At 45.1% G+C, this 23485-nt stretch overlaps 1 protein-coding gene across 2 annotated transcripts in view; it reads left to right on the forward strand.

The window, feature by feature from the left end:
- The first annotated feature begins 4205 nt into the window (after positions 1-4205).
- The window catches only part of LHX4 (LIM homeobox 4), a 90556-nt gene continuing 71276 nt past the window's right edge, over positions 4206-23485 (forward strand). Inside the window, exon 1 of one of the 2 annotated variants that reach the window (XM_053391326.1) lies at positions 4206-4359. Coding sequence is in view for 1 of the 2 variants with exons in the window: in XM_053391325.1 (XP_053247300.1) it covers positions 20722-20797 (76 nt within the window). In the remaining variant the exon portion in view is untranslated. Of the gene's footprint in view, positions 4360-20435; positions 20798-23485 lie in introns of those variants that run through there. The other variant, XM_053391325.1, reaches the window with a different exon arrangement.

Below are 23485 nucleotides of genomic sequence, written 5' to 3' on the forward strand. Positions count from 1 at the left end.
TCAGAGCTGTCATTCATTTTAATACTTCTTACATTAAAGAACAGCAAGCTCTCAGGCTCAGCATCACTGCCATGCCCATTTTGCAACTTGGGGGCATTTTAGTATTATTATTATTTCTGTCATGGTCTTTGCTCCCAGCATATTAGTGCCCAAGCACTGACAGCCCCTTCTTTATTTTGCATGTTAGTATTTCAGTGATTATCCATGCTACAGGCTTGCATTGAATCAGGCTCGGATGACCACAAACCACAGTTCAGCTGTTCCGACTTCATTCCACCCACTTGTGGTGCTCTTCAGAGTGTAAAGCAGTGGTTTTCTAACATTCCGCCTTCAGGGAATATTTTTCTTTGTTGAACTGTCTGCCAAGGAACCCTGGGACCTTTTGGGGTTCACTCTCTCGTCTTCTGGATTCAGTCTTCACCTGTGATGGAGGATTGTAGCAGATCAGGAGGCAGTAGACAAACTTACTTCCGGAAAGCTTATCCAGAATTACTGATCTTCTCATTAAGACAACATCTATAAGGGTAGTCGAATTTAGCAAGGACAACAAAGTCTTATGGTACCTTAAAAGGTAAAGGTACCCCTGACCATTAGGTCCAGTCGCAGACGAATCTGGGGTTGTGCGCTCATCTCGCTTTACTGGCCGAGGGAACTGGCGTTCGTCCGCAGACAGTTTTTCCGGGTCATGTGGCCAGCATGACTAAGCCGCTTCTGGCGAAACCAGAGCAGCGCATGGAAACGCCGTTTACCTTCCTGCCGGAGCGGTACCTGTTTATCTACTTGCACTTTGACATGCTTTCGAGCTGGGACCGAACAATGGGAGCTCACCCTGTCGCTGGGATTCGAACCGCCGACCTTCAGATCGGCAATCCCTAGGCTCTGTGCTTTAGACCACAGCGCCACCCCGCGTCCCATAAACACACACACTGGGGAATATATATATATATATACAGTGGTACCTCAGGTTACATGCGCTTCAGGTTACATAGGCTTCAGGTTACAGACTCCGCTAACCCAGAACTTTGCTTCAGGATGAGAACAGAAATCATGCTCCGGCAGCGCGGAAGCAGCAGGAGGTCCCATTAGCTAAAGTGGTGCTTCAGGTTAAGAACAGTTTCAGGCTAAGAACGAACCTCCGGAACTTAACCTGAGGAACTAGTGTGTGTGTGTGTGTGTGTGTGTGTGTGTGTGTGTGTGTGTGTGTCTCTCTCTCTCTCTCTCTCTCTCTCTCTCTCTCTCTCTATATATATATACACAGTATATATATATCTGTATACCTGTAAATATAATTCTTAAAGCATCTGTTGAAGGGGACTGTATTCCATAAAGCCTCATGCCGTAATAAAAGTGTTAGTCTTCGAGGTACCACAATATCCCATTGTTTTTGTTTCATACTGAAGCGTTGCTGAGACTGAGGAACCTCAGGCCCCCATGACAGTTTGAAAGCCACTACTAGGTCAACATCGAGATGTGCAGAGAGAACAGCGGTCTGTTTATTATGCAGCAATAAGCAGTAGTTTATGCAATAACGAATTTGGCAATCTTCAAGGTGCTGCAAGACTCTTTGCTGTTTTCAAATACGAAATGGCAGATTTCCCCGCTTTCTCAGTTTGTCAGGATGCAGCTCTCCAAAGATTTGTCTGCAGGATTTTTCTATTTGCAGTCAATAGCGCCTTTGGGGCAAATAGCAGCTGGCGGGGAGGATTTTTGGCCAGGAACTGGCATAGGGACCTGATCTGGGTCAGAAGAACAGGGCCAGATCACCCTCCATCGACGACAGGAAGTGGTACAGTCCAGACATGGCATCACTTTGGTATGAACAAGGTCCTGCACTTTTGAATAGTGACACAGCAGAGGAAATATCAACCAGGATAGCTCACGTGACAGGAGCCCCTTTCCCTTCTCAGTAGTTCATGGGGAACTGCAGTTCATCTCAGGGAATAGGAAGGAAACTAAGAGAAAGGACACAGTGGTTGGCAAAGCCATGGAGTCGCCAGGGCAGGCTACAGTCAAGCTTCATTTAGCAATGGAGCACCTGCTGTTTTATTAACCTGTGAGGGCTCCTGAGTCCTTAAAAACTTTGTGACTGGTAGGAATGCTACAGGTGCTGCTGCTCCCAGTACGTTTCCAAGCACAATTCAAAGTGTTGGTGCTGACCTTTAAAGCCCTAAACGGCCTTGGCCCAGTATACCTGAAGGAGCGTCTCCACCCCCATTGTTCTGCCCGGACACTGAGGTCCAGCGCTGAGGGCCTTCTGGTGGTTCCCTCACTGCAAGAAGCCAAGTTACAGGGAACCAGGCAGAGGACCTTCTCGGTAGTGGCATCCTCCCTGTGGAACACCCTCCCACCAGATGTCAAAAAGAACAACAACTACCAGACTTTTAGAAGACATCTGAAGGCAGCCCTGTTTAGGGAAGCTTTTAATGTTTGATGTATTACAGTATTTTAATATTTTTTTGGAAGCCGCCCAGAGTGGCTGGGGAAGCCCAGCCAGATGGGCGGGTTACAAATAATAAATTATTATTATTATTATTATTATTATTATTATTATTATTATTTCACCATTACTGCTTCTCAGTACTGGTAGCAGAGAGACCTGTTACTTACAATCATAGAGTTGGAAGGGACCCCAGGGTCATCCAGTCCAACCCCCTGAAATGCAGGAATCTTGGCTAAAGCATCCATGACAGATGGCCATCCAACCTTTGCTTAAAAACCTCCAAGAAGGAGAGTCCACAGCCTCTCGTGGGATCTTGTTCCACTGCCAAACAGCTCTTACTGTCAGAAGGCTTTTCCTGATGGTTTGTCGGAATCTCCTTACTTGTAACTTGAGGCCATGGGTTCAAGTCCTGCCCTCCGGAACAGGAGAAAACCAGCTTGTTCCCGCTTCCATAGGACAGCCTTAAACATATTTGAAGATGCCTGTCTTTCTTACCCACCAGGAGTGTTGCATTCCCTGATAGTCTCTGTGGCTCAATGGGTCAGTGCGTCTGGTTGTTAATCGGAAGGTTGGTGGTTCCTGCCCACTCAGGGACAGCCGTAGGCAGGATTCCTGCATTGCAGGAGGTTGGACTAGATCATAGCTGTCAAGCGTCCCTTATTTGGAGGGACAGTCCCTTATCCCAACGCCATGTCCCGCTGCTGTCCCTTATTGATGGATGTCCCTTAAATTTTCCGGGTTTCAAAGGAAGCAGCTCCTATAGATTTGTAGTGGTAGACTAGCATAGATGGTCTGATCTGCGGGTTTACTTTGGGCGCTATTCCCCCCCCCCGGCCCCACCTGATGGAATTGAGAGCTGTAGATGGAGCACGAGAGAAAAGATACAGAACTGCAGCAGCATCTTCGTAGCTTGGATTTTGTTTTGCGCAAAAAGTGGTTGCTGCTTGTAGTTATTTAATTGCAGTGTTTCATCGGCTGGTGTCTTGAGCGGCAACCTCTGGAAACGAAGGGCTAAAAACTGGCGCTGCTCTCCAAAATTATCTGGTCCCTTTTAACTTCGTATTTCAGCTGGTTGACTAAAATCCCTTATTTTGGCTGCTGGTCCCTTATTTTCAAGGCTGCTGGTCCCTTATTTTCAAAGCTGTAAGTTGACAGCTATGGACTAGATGATTCTTGGCATCCCTTCCAACTTGACAGTTCTGTGCTTCTAAGCCTTTCCCATTTAATGCTGACATGGCCGCACCTGATTCCCCGAGCCAACTTTTACCTGGTGCCTCCAGATGTTTTGGACTTCAGCTCTCAGCAGCAGCAGCACACAAGATCTGGAGGGCAACCTGCAGGCAAAGACCACCTTAAACCAGAGCCAGCTGGGCCCTCCCTATGTGAGGAACCTCTGGGTGAAGCCTAGTTCTGCTGTCTGGTGGGTCAGGGCAGACCTGCAGGAAGTCCTGCTCCTGCATAGCGATTCCTATCCTGCAGCTTAATTACCTAAATGGACGCAGGCTGTTGAGAGACAGTTGCTATTCCCTAATAGAATTTGCCCTCAAGTGCAATTTAATTTTCTCTGAGGTTGTTTTCCACCATCACCCCCTCCTCCCCTGACCCACAGACGGAGTCACTTTCTCGGCTCCACATTGTGGAGATCGCAGTACCTTCTCTGCTCAGAGATCTGGCACCCTTAGCCTCTTCCCCTTTCACTTCTGTTCTTTTCAGTTCCTCTTTCCTTTTCCATTTGGGAATCTCCTTTATTTTAAGTTCCATTCTTTCTCCCATCGGAAGCAGGCCCTGCCCAGGGGATGAAGGGGAATTAGATGCCAGACAGTGGGGCAGCTGGTTACAAATGGCTTTCATTGTTTTCAGGTCAGGTTAACTTCCTCTCCATGTCTTGAAATGAGAGACCCACCTTGCTTTTGCCTCTGGTAAGTACAGCCATTCTTATTTATGTGTAAATATTTACGGACAAAAACCGCCAAGAGGTTCCTGCGTGCACAAGCCCCCTTTAAAATGAATTGAAGTTGCTATTGAGTTCAGCACAATCACGCAATCGCACTCTTACGCAGCTCCTGTGCATTTTGATGGGACTTCTGCTGCTGAACTTTCTGGTGGATTGTGTCCCGTGTTTCCATCAGTTTATAACTGCGCATCTGGTATATTCCTCTCTTACAAAGAAAGACAGAGGCTGCGTTAAATTAGTGATATATAATTCCTGAATGCATTGCGAGGGTGCAACTACTGTATTGCTTCCTGTTTTGTGAAATAAGATCCCCTAATATATTCTCACAAGAGCAGAATGAAAAAGGGCAAGGCTGCAGATCGGGGTTCCTTGATTTTGGTACAGCTGTTGATAACTGGGCATGGAATTAACAGTCTTGGGCGGTTTTGATTTTTCCTAACAGCTGGGATTTATCATTTTCTGTTTCTCTGCACCAGAACTGCACAACTTGCATACTGTATACTCTACTTCGTTTATTTGTTTCCCCTGTTTAAGAGGGGGGAAAAGGTCATCTCTTCAACTGAAGTGCTGGAATGATCCCACTGGCTACAAGGCCTTTGTACCAAGTCCTTCTAAATTCTCTCTTGGTGTTGATAATTGGTGTTCTTTTGGCAGATGTCATAAAGTCAGAGGAGATTTCAAGGGGTGTAGCTTGCATGAGAAGCCACACCTGCGGGGATTCTCCCTGACTTCAGTTCAGCTGTCAAAGTTTTCCCAGACCTTTCCTCTCCTGGGCCATCCTTGTGCCCCCAGATATTAGCCATCAAGGCAGAAGGGGCTTTCTCATTGGCACTGAGTATGGATTTGGCAAGTGAGACACAGTGCTTTTGAAAATGACACAAAGTGAAAAATATTGTCAGATGTTGCTGCTTCTCCTGCCACAGGACTGCAGGAGTGGAAAAAGCATTGCCTACCAACCTTTCCTCTTCTGTGCAGCTGTTAGAAGACCAGGAGCTCCTGTCTTATAGCCAGTTCAGGACTTGCTCCCTCTGTTAGGCGTGGGAGATTCTCCCACAACCCCAGTAGAATCTAGGTATGTGTTGGTTTGATTTCTCAGTGTGTACACATTGTTACTTCCCATGCTTTGATTACAAGTTTTTAATCGTAATCCCAGATCCTTAGCACCCCAAGTTCTAAAAAGGTGACAGCTTCACTTTTTAAATAAAAAAATACTTTCTAGTTACAAGAGAGGGAAAAATCAAGATTGGCACCCTTAAATAAATAAACTATGGGATTTATAGTTGGCCCCAACAGGGTTTATAAATGCTTTTTGAAATTTACTGATTATTTTGAACATGGGTGTATATAAATGATACAAGACTGTGGCCAGATATGGGGAGGGGGGGATGAGCAATGATGAACAAATTAGACATTTGAACTTTAATTCCTGCTGGATCTCTAGGTAAAATAGACAAGAGTCTGTTATGTCCCTGGCTCAGAATTTAGATTCTTCAGGAAGTAGTGCATGCAAATTGTGGTTGGGGAGATTCCTTTTACATCGTGTAACCAGGGTTTTTTTTTTAGCTGAAACTTGCCAAAACTCAGTACTGTCCCCTCAGGTGGGCGCCATTACAAGAAGAGAGGTGTTCACAGTGAGTTCCAGCACCTCTTTTCTATAAAAACAGCGCTGTATGTAACTGATGCTTGCAAAAGATTCCAGAGGTTTTTAGAGTTCATGTGTGCATTCCATTGTGGCCCTCAGTCATGTGCCCCTACTCAAACCTCTGTGATTCCCATTACCTTCCTGAACAGTTAATATTTGTTTTTAGAAAGAAGCACATATATTACAAAACAACATTGCTTACAAATACGTCATTGTCTGCATGATTTCTCCTTAGCCAAGAGCTCCGATTCCTTTTAGGAACTAGAGAACAGCTTTGCTTAATCAGACCCAGGGCCTGTTTAAGCCAGCATTCAGTTTCCAGGCAGTTGTGCAGAAGAGGAAATTCCAGCAGGTGTAACATATTGTGTTTCCTTTTTCACCTGGCCACCCTATCAGCCAAATACCTCAGCTCACAAAAATAGGGCAACTGTTTTATTTTTATTTTTTTTAATCATCTGGTAAACTGCCTCTGGTTATGGAGGTTTCCTTTTTCACTAACATGGCAAATAGCCACTGACCGACGTACCATCATGGATTCCTGTTGTCTTACGTAGCTGCCCTTAAGATACATTGCGGAAGTGAGCTCTCCCAGTGTAACAATGGCATAGAACCTGATTTTTTCCTGGGGCAGCATCTGAGTAATTCTGTCTTCTCGTACACTCCTTATTATGTCCGTGGTTTCCCCTTTCATCCTGATTCCTGTAGCCAAATTAGAGCTTGCTTTGCCTTTGTTTATGGTGAAAGTGTTGGCAGAAAATGAGAGACATTGTTGAAAGACCAATGTATTAGTATTCTTCTCTTTATCTCTGTGGGGGCAAAACCCTCCTCCAGTACAAGTGAGAGAAGTTCTAGATTCTCCCCTCAAAGTACATTTCTTACTTCTCAGCCTGAGAACAGAAACGCAACATCAAGACAGGATGTTGGGACGGCCTTAATAAATGCGCATTTATTGCACATACATGCAAACTAGACAGGGAGTCCCTTATTCTCTGCGATCGGCCCAGAAACAAAGTGATCAACGTGTATGGAGAATGCCTTTCTTTTCAGTCTTTCCCCTCCATAATATAACGGGGGGCGGGGGCAGCCTGTGTGCCCTGGTACACCTTACCTGCTTATTTGGGGAATCGCTTCCTGTGGGTCTAATACGTGCTCAGAACAGGGTTTCTGGAATCTCCTGGTAATCTACCTCTCTTTTAAATCAGAACCAGTGAGGGCGGTGAAGGTCCTGTGTGAGTGTCTGGAGGCGGTTGGAGGATGGATGGCGGCTAACAGATTGAGGTTGAATCCTGACAAGACAGAAGTACTGTATTTGGGGGACAGGAGGCGGGCAGGTGTGGAGGATTCCCTGGTCCTGAATGGGGTAACTGTGCCCCTGAAGGACCAGGTGCGCAGCCTGGGAGTCATTTTGGACTCACAGCTGTCCATGGAGGCACAGGTCAAATCTGTGTCCAGGGCAGCTGTTTACCAGCTCCATCTGGTACGTAGGCTGAGACCCCATCTGCCTGCGGACTGTCTCGCCAGAGTGGTGCATGCTCTGGTTATCTCCCGCTTGGACTACTGCAATGCACTCTACGTGGGGCTACCTTTGAAGGTGACTCAGAAACTACAACTAATCCAGAATGCGGCAGCTAGACTGGTGACTGGGGGCGGCCGCCGAGACCATATAACACCGGTCTTGAAAGACCTACATTGGCTCCCAGTACGTTTCCGAGCACAATTCAAAGTGTTGGTGCTGACCTTTAAAGCCCTAAACGGCCTCGGTCCAGTATACCTGAAGGAGCGTCTCCACCCCCATCATTCTGCCCGGACGCTGAGGTCCAGCGCCGAGGGCCTTCTGGCGGTTCCCTCACTGCGAGAGGCCAAGTTACAGGGAACTAGGCAGAGGGCCTTCTCGGTAGTGGCGCCCGCCCTGTGGAATGCCCTTCCAGCAGATGTCAAAGCGATAAACAACTACCTGACATTCAGAAGACATCTTAAGGCAGCCCTGTTCAGGGAAGTTTTTAACGTGTGATATTTTACTGTATTTTTGGTTTTTATGGAAGCCGCCCAGAGTGGCTGGGGAGGCCCAGCCAGATGGGCGGGGTATAAATAATAAATAATAATAATAATAATAATAATAATAATAATAATAATAATAATTTATTATTATTATTATTATTATTATTATTATTAATAATAATATGTTTTGTTCTTCTGTGGCACACGGATAGGCTGTCCTCCCAATCTCTTCCCTGCACCCTTTGCCTTTCCAACCTGTTCCCCTAATTATTCCATTCTGACGGAGAGCTGGTTCATCACTCTTCTTCCTCCCCAGCATCCTTTGATTTATCTTTCTGTCTGGAGCACAGCTCTCCCTCCCTCCCTCCCCCCTCCCAAGGGAATTCAATTTTCATTCATTTTTCTGCCTTGCTAGATTGATATAGACCCTCTGCCCTGCTCCATATTACTCAGTGCTGCGATGCAACACAGAAGCCATCTCCGAAGGGAGCTTTTTCCCCTACAAAAGAAAACAGCAGGAACATTCCCTGCAGAAAGAACAGGGAAACTGCTGTGAAACCCCCTTCCCTTCCCTTTTCTGCTCTGCTTACCCAACCTGTCACCTCCTTCACAAGGTAATTTTTTGGGTCCCGTCCATAGGGTGGTTTTGTTTAAGAAATGTAAAGTTTTTAAAAAGGAGACTTTGGTCTGGTAAAATAAAAAAAATAAAAAATTCCAAGAACTACATTTCCCCAATGTCACTTTTAGGCCTAGGACAATACACACACACACACACACACACACGGTCCTAGCACCAAGATCTCACCTCAAGTTATGTGGGGTAAATAGGTAGAGAAGCTCAAAATGTAAAATGCATTACCTCTACATGGACTCCTTTGGGTTACTGTAGTTTAAACAAAAAACTGAGGCAGGTCAAGAGTGATTATATATATTTACAAACCGCTGTGCTGCTGTGAGATTTCGTTTGTCACTCATAAAGGCTACTCTGTCTAATGGTCAGGCTAAAAACAGCTAATTATTCAACAGTTGAAAGTACATTTTCCATGTTAAGAGATTGCACAGACACTAGCTAAAAAGTTTAAACACAGGTTGCTGTGAGTGGTCTGTTACCTGGTCGTTCATTTGCTTCTTTTGAAGACTATATTATTATTTCAAACTGGAAATGAAAATTCTGCATAATTGGATCTTCTTATAGTAATTGTAAATATACCATATTGCTTTATTCTCTTCTGACCTGGGGTACTTGTATGTAAAGTTAGATATGCCTCTCCAGGCTTCAGTTCATTGCTCCTCCTTGCAGCTAGCAGACTAAAATAAGCTGCATAAGCACATATATGCAAATGTTCTTAATTCATATGATTTGTTTTGGCCATGGCCTTGGGTGTAGAATTTTGGTTTAACTTTTTATTTTTAAGCAATTGTATATAGTGGCTTGGCATATCCTCATAAGCCAACAATGGCTCTGGAGTGGCTGTCTGGTTCTCACAGCTGTTGCTTGCATTGCTTTTAGGTGATTGATTTGCAACTCTGCTGCCAAGATGCAGCTGCATTAGAAAGACCTTGTTGCAGGTAGCATGTGCATGCGAGCGAGCGAGAAAGAGATAAATTAAAATTATATAATATGTCTTAATGCACTTAAGGGAGGGCTGGATGCTGCTTCTTGCCAAACAGGAGAGACACTGTGGTTTTGCTTTCCCCTGGAGAGGCGACTTCTAGATCTCTCCATGCTTGGAAAGGCTGTGGGTCGATTCCCAGTGGATCAGAGTTTCAATCTCTGGGCGTTCTGTTGGCATGCTTTAACCCTCAGGCTGACTTGAGCAAGGAGTCGTGAGCTCTGACGCTCTTGAGCTGGCTGGCTGATTGTCCTACCCACTGATGCCCAATGAGTACAGCGGTACCTCGGGTTACAGACGCTTCAGGTTACAGACGCTTCAGGTTACAGACTCCGCTAACCCAGAAATAGTACCTCGGGTTAAGAACTTTGCTTCAGGATGAGAACAGAAATCGTGCAGCGGCGGCATAGCAGCAGCAGTGGGAGGCCCCATTAGCTAAAGTGGTACCTCAGGTTAAGAACAGTTTCAGGTTAAGAACAGACCTCCAGAACGAATTAAGTTCTTAACCCGAGGTACCACTGTACAGTATTTTCTTTTTCATTAGGAAGCCCTTGAATGAAATACTTGGAGAGAGGATCTTCCTAATGTTTGACTGCTGGAAATTTTCTTTTAGAAATTTTCTTTTGGAAAATAATAGTGGTAATAATAATAATAATAATAATAATAATAATTAATAAAAACAACTTATTATTTGTACCCCGCCCATCTGGCTGGGTTTCCCCAGCCACTCTGGGCGGCTTCCAACAAAGATTAAAAATACAGTGGTACCTCAGGTTACATACACGTCAGGTTACATACGCTTCAGGTTACAGAATCCACTAACCCAGAAATAGTGCTTCAGGTTAAGAACTTTGCTTCAGTGGGAGCAGCAGTAGCAGCAGTAGCAACAGTGGGAGGCCCCACTAGCTAAAGTGGTGCTTCAGGTTAAGAACAGTTTCAGGTTAAGAATGGACCTCCGGAACAAATTAAGTACTTAACCCGAGGTAGCACTGTACATTAAAAGGTCACACATTAAAAACTTCCCTGAACAGGGCTGCCTTCAGATGTCTTCTAAATGTTAGGTAGTTGTTTATCTCTTTGACATCTGGTGGGAGGGCGTTCCACAGGGCAGGTGCCACTACCGAGAAGGCCCTCTGCCCGGTTCCCTGTAGCTTTGCTTCTCACAACAAGGAAACTGCCAGAAGGCCCTCGGCTGGACCTCAGTGTCTGGGTAGAACGACGCTCCTTCAGGTATACTGGGCCGAAGCCATTTAGGTCAACACCAACACTTTGAATTGTGCTCGGAAAGAGCGAAGGTCCCCACCCCAGTAAGAAGGAGGCCCAAAGCATAAAGGTGAATAAACCATCTTCCCATGGTAGAGAAATCAAAATCAATTTCAGAATAATTTGAACAGAGAGATATAATGGCAAAGAAGCTATACAAACCTGTGCGACTCCACACCTAAAGAATTTTGCATGCAATTTGATATATGATAGGAAAGATTGATTCCTGCACATCTCAGTTTTTAATGGTAATGTTTCAAGTACTGCTGCATTGTGCAGATGTATTCAAAACAATGCCTGTCTTATGGCCTTCAGTTACTGCAAAAGACAGGGAAAGAGAGCATTTATTCTTAATCCAAACAATGCATTGCCATCTAGAAACATGCATGGATGTAAATGTACAGGATACAAATAAGCACACCGTTTATCATAATAGTTGGCAGATGCTAATGCCGATAATCATCCGGACCATTAACCTTTGTAGCCCTAACAGAGGGCAAATTACTAACCAGGAAATGCACTGAGATGGTCAGGGACATGTTGTAATCAGATTAGATAATTTCAGGGTCTGCAGCCACACTGGGATTTACTAGGAGCAGATCTGAAGCCTTGTTCTTTCCTTGAAAACCGTGGATCTCTGAATCTTCAGGAAACTCTACTGCACGGGGTCTAATCCTACTGTGGTTTGACATTTATTTTCAACTATACTGAATGCAGCCATTTGGGTGGTTACCCGTGCCAGGCAAGTAAGGTTTGCTCTCTGGATGTGCAGGCGTAGAAAACGAATTTAAAAGGCTTTTACAAGGATTAGACAAAGTCAGGAAGGTTCAATCTATCAGGAACTGCTAGCTGTGATACCTAAGTGGAACACCAAACAAGGTGGACATCACAACTGTGCCTTCCTTTCTAGATTCATAGGGCATCTGGATTTTCCCAGTAGTGATGTATGGAAGTGAAAGCTGGACCATAAAGAAGTCTGATTGCCGAAGAATTGATGCTTTTGAATTATGGTGCTGGAGGAGACTCTTGAGAGTCCCATGGACTGCAAGAAGATCAAACCTATCCATTCTGAAGGAAATCAGCCCTGAGTGCTCACTGGAAGGACAGATCCTGAAGCTGAGGCTCCAATACTCTGGCCACCTCATGAGAAGAGAAGACTCCCTGGAAAAGACCCTGATGTTGGGACAGATGGAGGGCCCAAGGAGACGACAGAGGACGAGATGGTTGGACAGTGTTCTCCAAGCTACCAGCATTAGTTTGACCAAACTGCGGGAGGCAGTGGAAGACAGAAGTGCCTGGTGTACTCTGGTCCATGGGTCATGAAGAGTCATACACGACTAAACGACTAAACAGCAACAACAACAAGGATATCTGGAATATTCTGTTGGAGATGGAGTGCTGGGTTAGATGGACTTTGGTCTTATGCTGAAAGACCAATTCTCATGTTCTGTGCAGAATATAAGAACTGTAGAATATAAAGAATATTCAGGTTGTTATATTAATAATAATACTGATGATGATGCCCCACTTCTTTCCCTGATGGGACTCAATACTCAATTGGAAGCCACCCAGAGTGGCTGGGGAAACTCAGCCAGATAGGTGGGGTATAAATAATAAATTATTATTATTTTATTATTATATAATACTGGGGCTCAGTAACCCACCTGCAATGGGCCATAGCTTGCAGCTGCTTTTTAATGTTCTTGGGACCTTAAAGCTCCTCCTCCAACACCATTTACTGCAGTTATAAAAAGGTCCAATCACGGATGACTCTGGGGTTGCGGCGCTCAACTTGCTTTACTGGCCGAGGGAGGTGGTGTTTGTCTGCAGACAGCGTCCAGGTCATGTGGCCAACATGACTAAGCCACTTTCTGGCGAACCAGAGCAGCACACGGAAACGCCGTTTACCTTCCCGCTGGAGCGGTAACTATTTATCTACTTCCACTGCATGCTTTCGAACTGCTAGGTTGGCAGGAGCTGGGACTGAACAACGGGAGCTCACCCCGTCGCAGGGATTCGAATCACCTTCTGATTGGCAAGCCCTAGGCTCAGTGGTTTAACCCACAGCGCCACCCGCGTCCCTTTACTGTAGTTATAATCAGGCTTGATTTCTCAAGTGCAAGGGTTCTGAATAGAAGTGAAGCTTTCTGCTCTGTAAGTTCTTAATACAGTCGTACCTCGGGTTACATACGCTTCAGGTTACATACGCTTCAGGTTACAGACTTCGCTAACCCAGAAATATTACCTTGGGTTAAGAACTTTGCTTCAGGATGAGAACAGAAATCATGTTCCAGTGGCGCGGCGGCAGCAGGAGGCCCCATTAGCTAAAGTGGTGCTTCAGGTTAAGAACAGTTTCAGGTTAAGAACAGACCTCCAGAACGAATTAAGTATTTAACCCGAGGTACCACTGTACTTATTATATGCTGCCTTTACTTTGCACAGACTCGTGTGTGTGTGTGTGTGTGTGTGTGTGTGTGTGTGTGTGTGTGAATGAGTGGGAGAGAACACTTTGTGACTATGCCTGGCGAGTGTGTGTGTGCTGTATTTGTGGTGTATGTGCACATGGGGTGAGTGTATGTAGGGCCTCTATGTGCAGGCTATATATGCATTAGCCATGCACGCTGCTGGCTTGGAGCCCTCAGAGAGGTGGCTGAACAGCAGTGCAGCCCTCAGGCTGAAAAGGCTTAGCCACTCATAATCTGTACCTTCATTCTCCCACATTGTTGATACAAATCTCCTACTGTGTCAAGCTTTACTGAAGGCAAGATTTATGGGCATTCCCCTTATCCACTAACTGCTTTCCCCTGACCTACCAAACCAGCTACTGTGTCAAGGAAAGAAATGGAATAAGTAAGCTTGATTGCTTTTGCTTGGAAAGGGGTGGGTGGGTACCTGTGTTTGGTACTAGTAATATTTCCCCATTCCCCCCTCCCATGTTTACAGATGAGTTGTTTTATTACAATGATCTAGCAACATCCCAGAAATACAAATCAGACTAGCTGACCTATAATTTTTAAGGTCCCCCAAATGGCAGTAAGCCATTGACTTGCCCACAGGTCTCCAGTATCCTGAAGCAGCTGGATAATTAGAAAGTTGGATGATTGTGTAAGAGTGTGTGCACATGGCATAAAGGTAAAGGGACCCCTGACCATTAGGTCCAGTGGTGGCCGACTCTGGGGTTGCAGGGCTCATCTCGCTTTATTGGCCGAGGGAGCCGGCGTACAGCTTCCGGGTCATGTGGCCAGCATGACTAAGCTGCTTCTGGCGAACCAGAGCAATGCACGGAAACTCCGTTTACCTTCCTGCCGGAGCGGTACCTATTTATCTACTTGCACTTTGATGTGCTTTCGAACTGCTAGGTTGGCAGGAGCAGGGACCGAGCAACGGGAGCTCACCCCGTCACAGGGATTCGAACCGCCGACCTTCTGATTGGCAAGTCCTAGGCTCTGTGGTTTAACCCACAGCGCCATCCGCATCCCTTCTGCACATGGCATAGTTATATTAATAGAGGAGCTACATTCAAATAACTGACTTAGGTAATGATTTTCCAGAGGGATGCATAATTATTAGGAAGCTGCCTTATCCTGAGTTGGGCCATTGGTTCACCCAGCTTAGGGCCAGCTACTAACAGCTGGCACCCTTCTGTCTCAAGAGACAATAGAGTGTGCCTCTGGGAGTGAAGTCAACTGCTAGAGAATCACAGCACCTGCTGTGGCTGCAGAGACCAGTAACTCGTAACTGCTGTCTCCCGCGTTGTTTTTGCTAAGTTGTTGTTTAGTTGTTTAGTCCGACTCTTCGTGACCCCATGGACCAGAGCACGCCAGGCACTTCTGTCTTCCATTGCCTCCCGCAGTTTGGTCAAACTCATGCTGGTAGCTTCCAGAACACTGTCCAACCATCTCGTCCTCTGTCGTCCCCTTCTCCTTGTGCCCTCAATCTTTCCCAACATCAGGGTCTTTTCCAGGGAGTCTCCTCTTCTCATGAGTTGGCCAAAGTATTGGAGCCTCAGCTTCAGGATCTGTCCTTCTGGTGAGCACTCAGGGCTGATTTCCTTCAGAATAGAGAGGTTTGATCTTTTTGCAGTCCATGGGACTCTCAAGAGTCTCCTCCAGCACCAGAATTCAAAAGCATCAATTCTTCGGGGTTCAGCCTTCCTTATGGTCCAGCTCTCACTTCCATACATCACTACTGGGAAACCATAGCTTTAACTATACGGACCTTTGTTGGCAAGGTGAAGTCTCTACTTTCTAAGATGCTGTCCAGGTTTGCTAAGTTAGTAGCACCCAAGTGACCTCACTGGGGCGCAAGCCCTGGGCTGCCCAGACAACAAGACCCCCCTCTCAGCTTCGCTGGTGTGGTCCAAAGGAAAGCAGAGCAATACATTTGGCTCCCACTTGGTTGCAGGATTTGCAAAAAGGAGGCATATAAGATGACTCTCCAATATTTTAGATTTAAAAAGAGGTCTCTCCCAGCCTTACCTGGAAGTATTGAGAATTGATCCTGGGACCTTTTGCACGCAAAAGAGATGCTCTACCGCCGAACTATGGCCCTTAGCTGCTCACAGTGTAACAATTCAAGGCCCTCCAGAATCAGCCTGAATGTGTTGTGCCTTGAGTACCAGAGCAATAAGGAAATAATTCAGCATCTTTTTATCAGTGCAACATTTATGTACCTCTAACACAACACCATCTTGCCATATTGCATATCACAGCCATTTTCTACACAATTTTTTCCGCAGGCTCTCTTCCCCTTTCCATCTTCTCTGTCAGCAATTGTTGTGTTAACAGGAAGGAGGAGTCCTGCCTGTATTTTATTTCTAGGACATTTCCCCATAAATAGCATTCTAAGAGGGGAGTCGGTCCTTTTGTGCACAGCCCCTCCACCTAGCCTCTTGCTAGACTTAAGAACGAAATGACGCAAATTTCCGTATCAAGGAAAACACTTGGAAATGTAAATACTGTACTGGGTTGGTTTTTTTAAAAAAATGTTTCAGGGACGTGCAAAGCAGAGTGCTGTCCATGGTGCGATGGTGCTGAAAGCCTATGAAGTTGTAGGGTACTCACACAGTTTCTAATGTGCATGTTAACTTATTGCCCAGCAATGAAATTTCCCCTTGTGTTCTTGTGAGCAATTTATCACCTTACTCTAAAATTACTGGGTCAATTCCAGCCACAGTAAAGTATTTTAGGACAATGGTTTAAATGGAGAGTTTTCATCATTTGCTTATCTCAGTATTTCTCAAACTTTGTGAATTAAAATAGGAGGTGTGCTTCACTTACGTTTTTAAGGGTTACTTTTATGGTATGTGAGAGTTACCACTCCCTGAGGAGTTCACCCCCTCTGATTCTCCTTTAGTCATTGATCTGATTGGAAGGTCAGCCCAGAGCACTGACTCAGGCAGAGACACCACAGACATCCTCCTCTAAGAGCAGAATTCTGTTTTGCTCCATTAGGGATGTTTGAATAATTAGATCACACCTAATGCAACAATCCACTCTCTGTGATGCTGATTAGAAGAAGACCCAGAGTACTGAATCATGCAAAGCACACAGGCAGCCTGCTCTGTGACTGGTTACTTTGAGCTCACAAGATCCTTTAATAATTTAATTTATTTCACACTGTCTAAATAGGGTTTCCCTGCACATGGCTTAGAAATAACTGAGGTACTTCTCTCACTGAAGTTACCATATTTGCTCAAAACTAATGTGCACCGTTTTTTTGCCAAATTACTTTGTGAAAATTAAGGTGTGCACTAGATTTGATGGCACATTTACATTCGCCAGCAAATACTTTTTTGGTTTCAAGGTTCTGAAAATTGAGATTCGAATTAGGCTCGGGTAAATATGGTATTAAGATAAGACTTTGAATTTTTTCCAATACAGCAAAGCAGATCATTGATGATAACAGGCCCTAAGGGGTAAAATGGATGGGGAGCCCATCAAAATATTACAGGTTACATAACAGATTGTTATCAAAGGGGAAATAAAATTCAAATAAATAAAAGCATTACAAATGATATCATTTTCATACATAAGGGGGAGCCATAAGGGGCAGAACTAGGCTTCTGCCAGACTGACCATGTAGGTTAAATAGAACATTTTGAAGAAAATGTTGTATCATTGTCAAGAAATAAGATATAGCATAAATAAGACCACTTTATGTAATAAAAGAAGGCAGGGGTGGGGTTATGTAAAACAGTCTGTGACATATCTGCATAAAGAGGGCATTCCAGCCATGCTCTTTGCCTGAAATATATCTAGCGAAAGCAAAAGAATTTTGTATACAATGAACTGTATTTCTCCTTTAAGCTAAGTGTCAATGAGAACATCATTGTTCACCTAAATTTCCATTAATCTGATTCATTCATCTGTGGGCAATTACAATGTGTGTCGCTATAAAGGAGAGGATTAATAAACCCTTGAAGAATATGGGTTTGTCTGCATCATCAAAAAATAGATAATAAAGCCATAGGAGGTTTAAGTGTCAGATTTTGCCCCTTAATTCTATTTCATAAAATGTTTTGTTCCAGAAGTACTGAATTATTAGGCAAACCCCCCAAATGTGGGTGAATGTCCCTAGCAATCCACACCCCTCCAGCAAGTTGTATTGTTACTTTGAGTAATTCTACTCCGCGTGTGACTCAGTTACACACCATCTATGAGCAATCTTAAAGGAGTTATACCACTACCTGTACTTTGACTCCACTATTTCCTTTCTTGGGGTGTGGGGCAAACACGTAAGTTATTTTTGTTACTGTCCAGCTCTTGATCTCGTAGCAAACTCCAGCCATTGCAATAAGCTTGTTCCCTGGATATAACTTAGAGTCCTGCCCTGTTTACAAAGGGAATAAATGGGACACATGTTTTAAAAAGATAATATTTTTCATTAAATCACAGCACAGCATTTTGAATGGCCTTCTTTCAATAAAACTTAGCAAGACATTTGGCAAGCTCTTTACAATTAAATAACTTATTCCCCCCCCCCCCCTTCAACCTTCCCATTCCCTATGCTTATGTTACTGGAGCCTTTGATGGGGGCGGGCGGAATGTACCACTATCAGAAGAGGGGAGGAGAGAGATTGAGAATATAAAATGCACATTAAAATTTGTTTGTTTGTTTGTTATTTGGGTGCCTCTGAAACTCTCATCTCTTACTTTTTTGCCTCTGGAAAAAATTGCAGCAGAAAGTTAACTTTCTCCTCTTTAGAATTAAAAAAACTAAGTATCTTTTCTTTTTAAGAAAATGTCTTTAAATCACAGCTATAGATCATTCAGTCCCTGTGGTGGTTTGGCTTTTCACAATCACAAATAAGATTTGCTAGACTTTCAGTTCTGTATGGTAAATTATTTTACATATTCCCTGCCTGCCCAAGGTTCTGCAAATGCCTTCAGAGTTTAACTCTTCACTATCATGGCAGATCTTAGCACTGTTCCACTTGTCTACAGCACCTAAACTTTGGAACTGTCTGCCTTTTGACATCAGACAAGTTCCCTCACTGTATTCTTTTCAGAAGCTGCTTAGAATACTTTTTCTTAGGCAAGCCTATCCAGACAAGGAGAAGTTACTTGTCTGGAATCTCTGTCAAGCTACTGTTGCTTTTAGTTATCTTTTGAGTGCTTTTATATACCTGTTTTTATCAAGAATTTTAATGGGGGTGTCATATATATATATATATATATATATATATATATATATATATATAAGCCACTTAAGAGGTTGTCTTACAACCAAGCAGTATATAATTTTGTTTAATAAAGAAATCTAATGCCTGAAAAGAACAGAACAAAAGCTGAAATTGTCATTGGAGATCCTAAATGCAGTCAACTCACACATGCACCCCCAAAAACCCCCTCAGAAGAAACTATGTTTTCCAGTTCTGTGTTTGAGCTTCTGATTTTTATTTTATTTTTAAAGAAAAGTTTAAGCACTAGGACTCTTGAAATTCACAGCATACTGTTCTTTTCACCAGAACTCTTCTTTCAAATTGAGCACTGATCCTAATCTGAAAACTTAATGTGTTTGATCAGCTTCTGGTGCTGTTTTAATTACATCTCTGTTTATAGTTTATGTTTATATTCTGCCTGATGGCTGTCAAGGAGGTTTTCATAATGGAAAAAATTCAGGGTGCCATCTTCTGCCCATAGGAGTGAGTCTACTGAAAAACAGCAAGACATGCTTTTGAAAAACCCATGCATAGAAGTGGGCTGTAAATAAAGAATTAGAATAGTCATCAAAACCATTGCAAAGTAAGAAAATGATAATATCCTTAAAACAGTAGCAAAGCCTCAGACTTCTTTATTCCCTCAATTTGAAAGTAAGCCCCATCAAACTATTTGGAATTTACTTCTGAGAAAACGGTCATTTAAGTTTGGAAGGGCTGCCATTCTCCTGTAGCGAGAAATACAATTTTAGCTGCTCATCCATGCATCAGGTCATCTAGGGAAGAAAAGCAGTTATGTGCTCACCTGAATTTATTCAAGTTCCCTGCTCGGTTCTTTTCAACGCCTTCAATATATCCCTCTTTGTTCCGATATTGTGCAGTAAGCCCTTCTCAACAGATCTGGCATCCAAATTCCGGCTGCTACCGCTTGATCCGCGCTCCTCTTAACGTTCGACTTCGCGCATTGCCGTGCATTCACACGTGACAGGAGCGCGCAGCGCCGGGTGACTTTTCACGTGTGAAAGGGAGGTCGCGGAACAAAACCACCGGCAGCGCTTTCTCAATCCCCTGACTCATTCTTTACTCAGCGTGTGGAACCAGGCCTTGGGCTGATTAACATCCTATATGCTTTTAAATATGTCGCGGGGCGGGATACGGTTTGTTTTGTTCCTCCTGGTAGTTTTTATTATGTATCTTGTGTTTTTTATCTTGTGTTTTTATGCTGTGAAGCACCCTGAAATATTTGGATGAAGGTCAGTAAACAAATTTAATAAAGAAGAAGAAAGAATAGCAACAATAGTAATTTTATGTTGTGAGCCGCCTTGAGATCTTAGGATGAAATTTATAATTTAAAAAATGATGATGATGCCGCAGCAGCTGAGATCTTTGGATGAAGGTCGGTAAACAAATTTAATAAAGAAGAAGAAAGAATAGCAACAACAGTAATTTTGTGTTGTGAACCGCCTTGAGATCTCAGGGTGAAAGGCGGTATATCATTCTTATTTTTTTATAATTTAAAAAATGGTGATGATGCAGCAGCTGGGCTCTAAGGTGCAATAGCAGCAGCCTGCAAACCTAAGAAGCCGCTCGCCTTTGGATGAGGACTTGGAGATCAGGGGCGGAGATGTCCCCCAGGCGCGCCTTGCCAAGGGCGATGATGGAGAGGTGCGCCCGGGACGCGTCCGCCCAACCGCGCTCCGCTCCCTGAACTTGCTGCTCCATCGCCTTCTTCCCCCTCCCCGGGTCTTTTTGAAAGGAGGCGCGCAGGGATTGGCTGGAGGGGGCGTGGCTTCCCTGCGGAAAGTGACGTCACGCCCTCTCCCTGCAGTGTGAATGAATCAAAGCTGCCTCTCCTCGACCAGCGCTCCTACGACGAGGAGCACCACTGCAGCAGCACTTTTAACCCAGGATACAGTCAAGCTGGGATAGCAGGAGAAGCTAAGGGGATTTGGAGCGGACCTGGGCCAGCCTCAGAACCTCCTAGAGAGCCTACAAGGATCGGCCCCGATTATACTCCGTGGTTTTTTTTTGTTTTTGTTATTGATCAAGATTTTTTAATTTTTATTTTATTAAATCTATAGACATATATTCTCCTGGGGGTTTTTTCCGTCCCCGTTTTTTTCCCCCTCTGCTCGACACGTTTGAAATAAAATGATGCAAAGCTCAGCACTCACTACAGAAGGTTCTGTCAAGGCGCTTCCAGAAATCCTTGGTGTGCCAATGCAACGTAAGGAATTTTCTCTCTCGCTCTCTCCCTCTCTCGCTCCCTCTCCCACATTGATTTAATAATAAAGAAAACTGGCAGTCTTAGGAGCTCGAATGGTGCAGGGAGGATTATTATAATAACTGCGCTGCCCAGATATGAAGAAGAAGAAGAAGACTAGGAGAGTGCGCGTGTGTAGCGCTGCGCTAGCGATATTTCAAGGTTGTAAACAGGTGGGCTGGTTACTTTTCCTGTTTAAATAGCTGCATGGAGGTGCATAGGAGTCTCTTTGCCTCACGGATAATCTTAGCGTTCAGAGCACCTCGGAAGCTTAAAGAGGTTAGTGGTCAGAGAATTGGGAAGGCAGAAAGAAGGATGGCAGGTATAGGAGTCAGGGAAGACGTATCAGCGGCTCGCAAGAAGTTTGCCTGAAGCCTGACCCCTACAATCCCTCCTTTTCCAAGGGGCAAATAATGGGGGCCACCCCTCCCTCGTGGGGCCTCCATCCGAAGGGTATGCATGAGCGGGGGGGGGGGGACGACATTTGTTGCTTTTAAATAAAGTGATTGTTGCCCAGTTCCCCATCCCGACGCACTTCCTTCTCAGGCAGTTTTGTTTTGGCTAGACTGCGTCGAAGGACAATTGACCCCCCCTCTCTCTCCTCCCCCCCCCCCGCTGCTTACTCCAACGCTGTGACTTTCTTGAGAGTAAGAGTAGCGGACACCCGAACCGCTACGAACTCATTGCACTGGTTATTTGTGCGTTGCTTTCCCAAATGACATCTTTTGTGTGTGTGTGCGCGCGTGTATATTTGTAGCCCCGGGAAGATGCGTGTACCGAGGGGAGTGTGGGGATTATCTGGTGTCTATTCTTAGACGTGCAGCGTGTCTTTCGCGGTGTGCCTCTGCAGATAGATCAGGAGTATCTGTTTACGGAAAGAGGTAGGTAGACCTAAGTATGTGCATATAAACGGGTACGAATAGGTGAGGGAGGTCTGGAGAAGTCAGTCATGTACTGTATATATTTCCCTGTGCAAAACGTATTTCCCCCCCAACTTTATCTCTTAACACGTATGCTGATGAACGGTATTGTATATATAGCGCAGCACCTGTCTGGTCGTATCCTTCCTTGTGAACCTGCCTCGATCTACCTGGCAGCCTCAAACTATATAAAACTATATTTTAAATGAGACCAGCGTCTAGGTAAGCAGCAGGCATAGATCGGCTTGCCAGTTCTTTCCCTGAGTTCAGTGGGACAGACTCCTAAGTGCATATTTCTTTCTAAGTCATGATTAGGATTTCAGCCTCCGAGTGCAATCCTAAAACCCCCTCGCTCACTTATAAGCGAATAACTTAAGTGAGTATGTTACTCACTTATAAATAACTAAATGCCTCGGGGGCGATTTCTGGGATGACAGGCATGGAATCAGTCTGTTTACAAACCATGTGGCTACTCCGTTCATCTATGAAGCAGCAAAATGCACAGTTTGTGGGTTTGTAATGGGTGCGTATATATTACATAAGTGTATATTAAGTTGCCAAGCGGGAAGCCTGCCGATGAGCACACGTTTTGTGTGTGCAAATGGCAAGGGTGATGTGTACCTTTTAAATGGGGCCACTCTAGAGAAGTCTCCGGACACAATTCAAGGCTACGAACCTCATTACGCTTCCTTAAATTCCTCTGGCCTCCGTGGGCTCTGCAAATAAATAAATGCGTTTCAGAACGGGGTATGTGCGTGTGAGAGAAATTGGGGCACTGTCCACCCCAGAGTTAACAGCTGTTAAGCCCAGTTCATTTCAGTGGAGCTTATAATAAGACATGTGTTTTACTCTCTTTTTGAAAACTGCGGGACTTAAGAGCGTTCGACTTGGCTGGATCGTGTCCGCGCTCCTGTGTTGCCCATAGCGATGCTGAAAAGGTCCTCTCTCTCCCCTCCCTGGGTCAATATGACATTGCTGGCCAAGGAAACATTCAGCTTGGTTCCGGTCATATGAGCCGTTGTAGCCGCAGAGCGGCGGCTGTTTTGCCAGTATGGGCCTCCTGGCCTCCTGTGTCGCCTTCGCAGGATGCACAGACGCGTTATGGATAGATGCATGCACGCGTGCGTATGAACTGGTCACCCTCCTGTCTCTCTATCTACGTTTGTGTGCACGTGTGAAGTCCCGAGAGAGAGGGTGCTGAAACAGATGTGCTCACGCGCCCTTTCTCCCTGAACGCACAAACACGGGACCTGCCGCCGGCGTGTGGCGGAGGGCTGCGCGTCTCTCTGTGTGCAGAGAGCAGGTGGCTGCGCATCTCCCGCTTGCTGTGCGCCCTCGCCTGCCCTTCCCGACTGCTGCGCGCGTGGCACAAGTGCGCTACGCCGTGTTCTTCGCTGTTCCTTCCTCTTGCCCGCCGCCGGGCTCCCCACTGCCTCTTGCTGCTATCCTTTGACTGCCTTGGCTGCTTTGGGCCGGTAAATCTACCTGGCTGCCTCGGAGGCTTTCAAAAGGGAGATCTTTAGTTTCAGAACTGAGCGCAGGGCAAGCAGCCCTCGGCTTGGAGAAGGCTGCTCCCACTCGGCTGACGCCGTATGTTTTGGCATCGCCCCGAAGCCAGTCTGGACTATGGAGAACCGAAGCTTGTTCATGCATACTCGGAAGTAAGGAAGCGTTCCATGGGCCTTAGTGTTCCCCCGCCCCACGGAAATAATAATAACCCAGGGACTTAAAT

This window comes from Podarcis raffonei, chromosome 6 (genome assembly GCF_027172205.1).
Source record: "Podarcis raffonei isolate rPodRaf1 chromosome 6, rPodRaf1.pri, whole genome shotgun sequence".
Classification (NCBI taxonomy): Eukaryota; Metazoa; Chordata; class Lepidosauria; order Squamata; family Lacertidae; genus Podarcis; species Podarcis raffonei.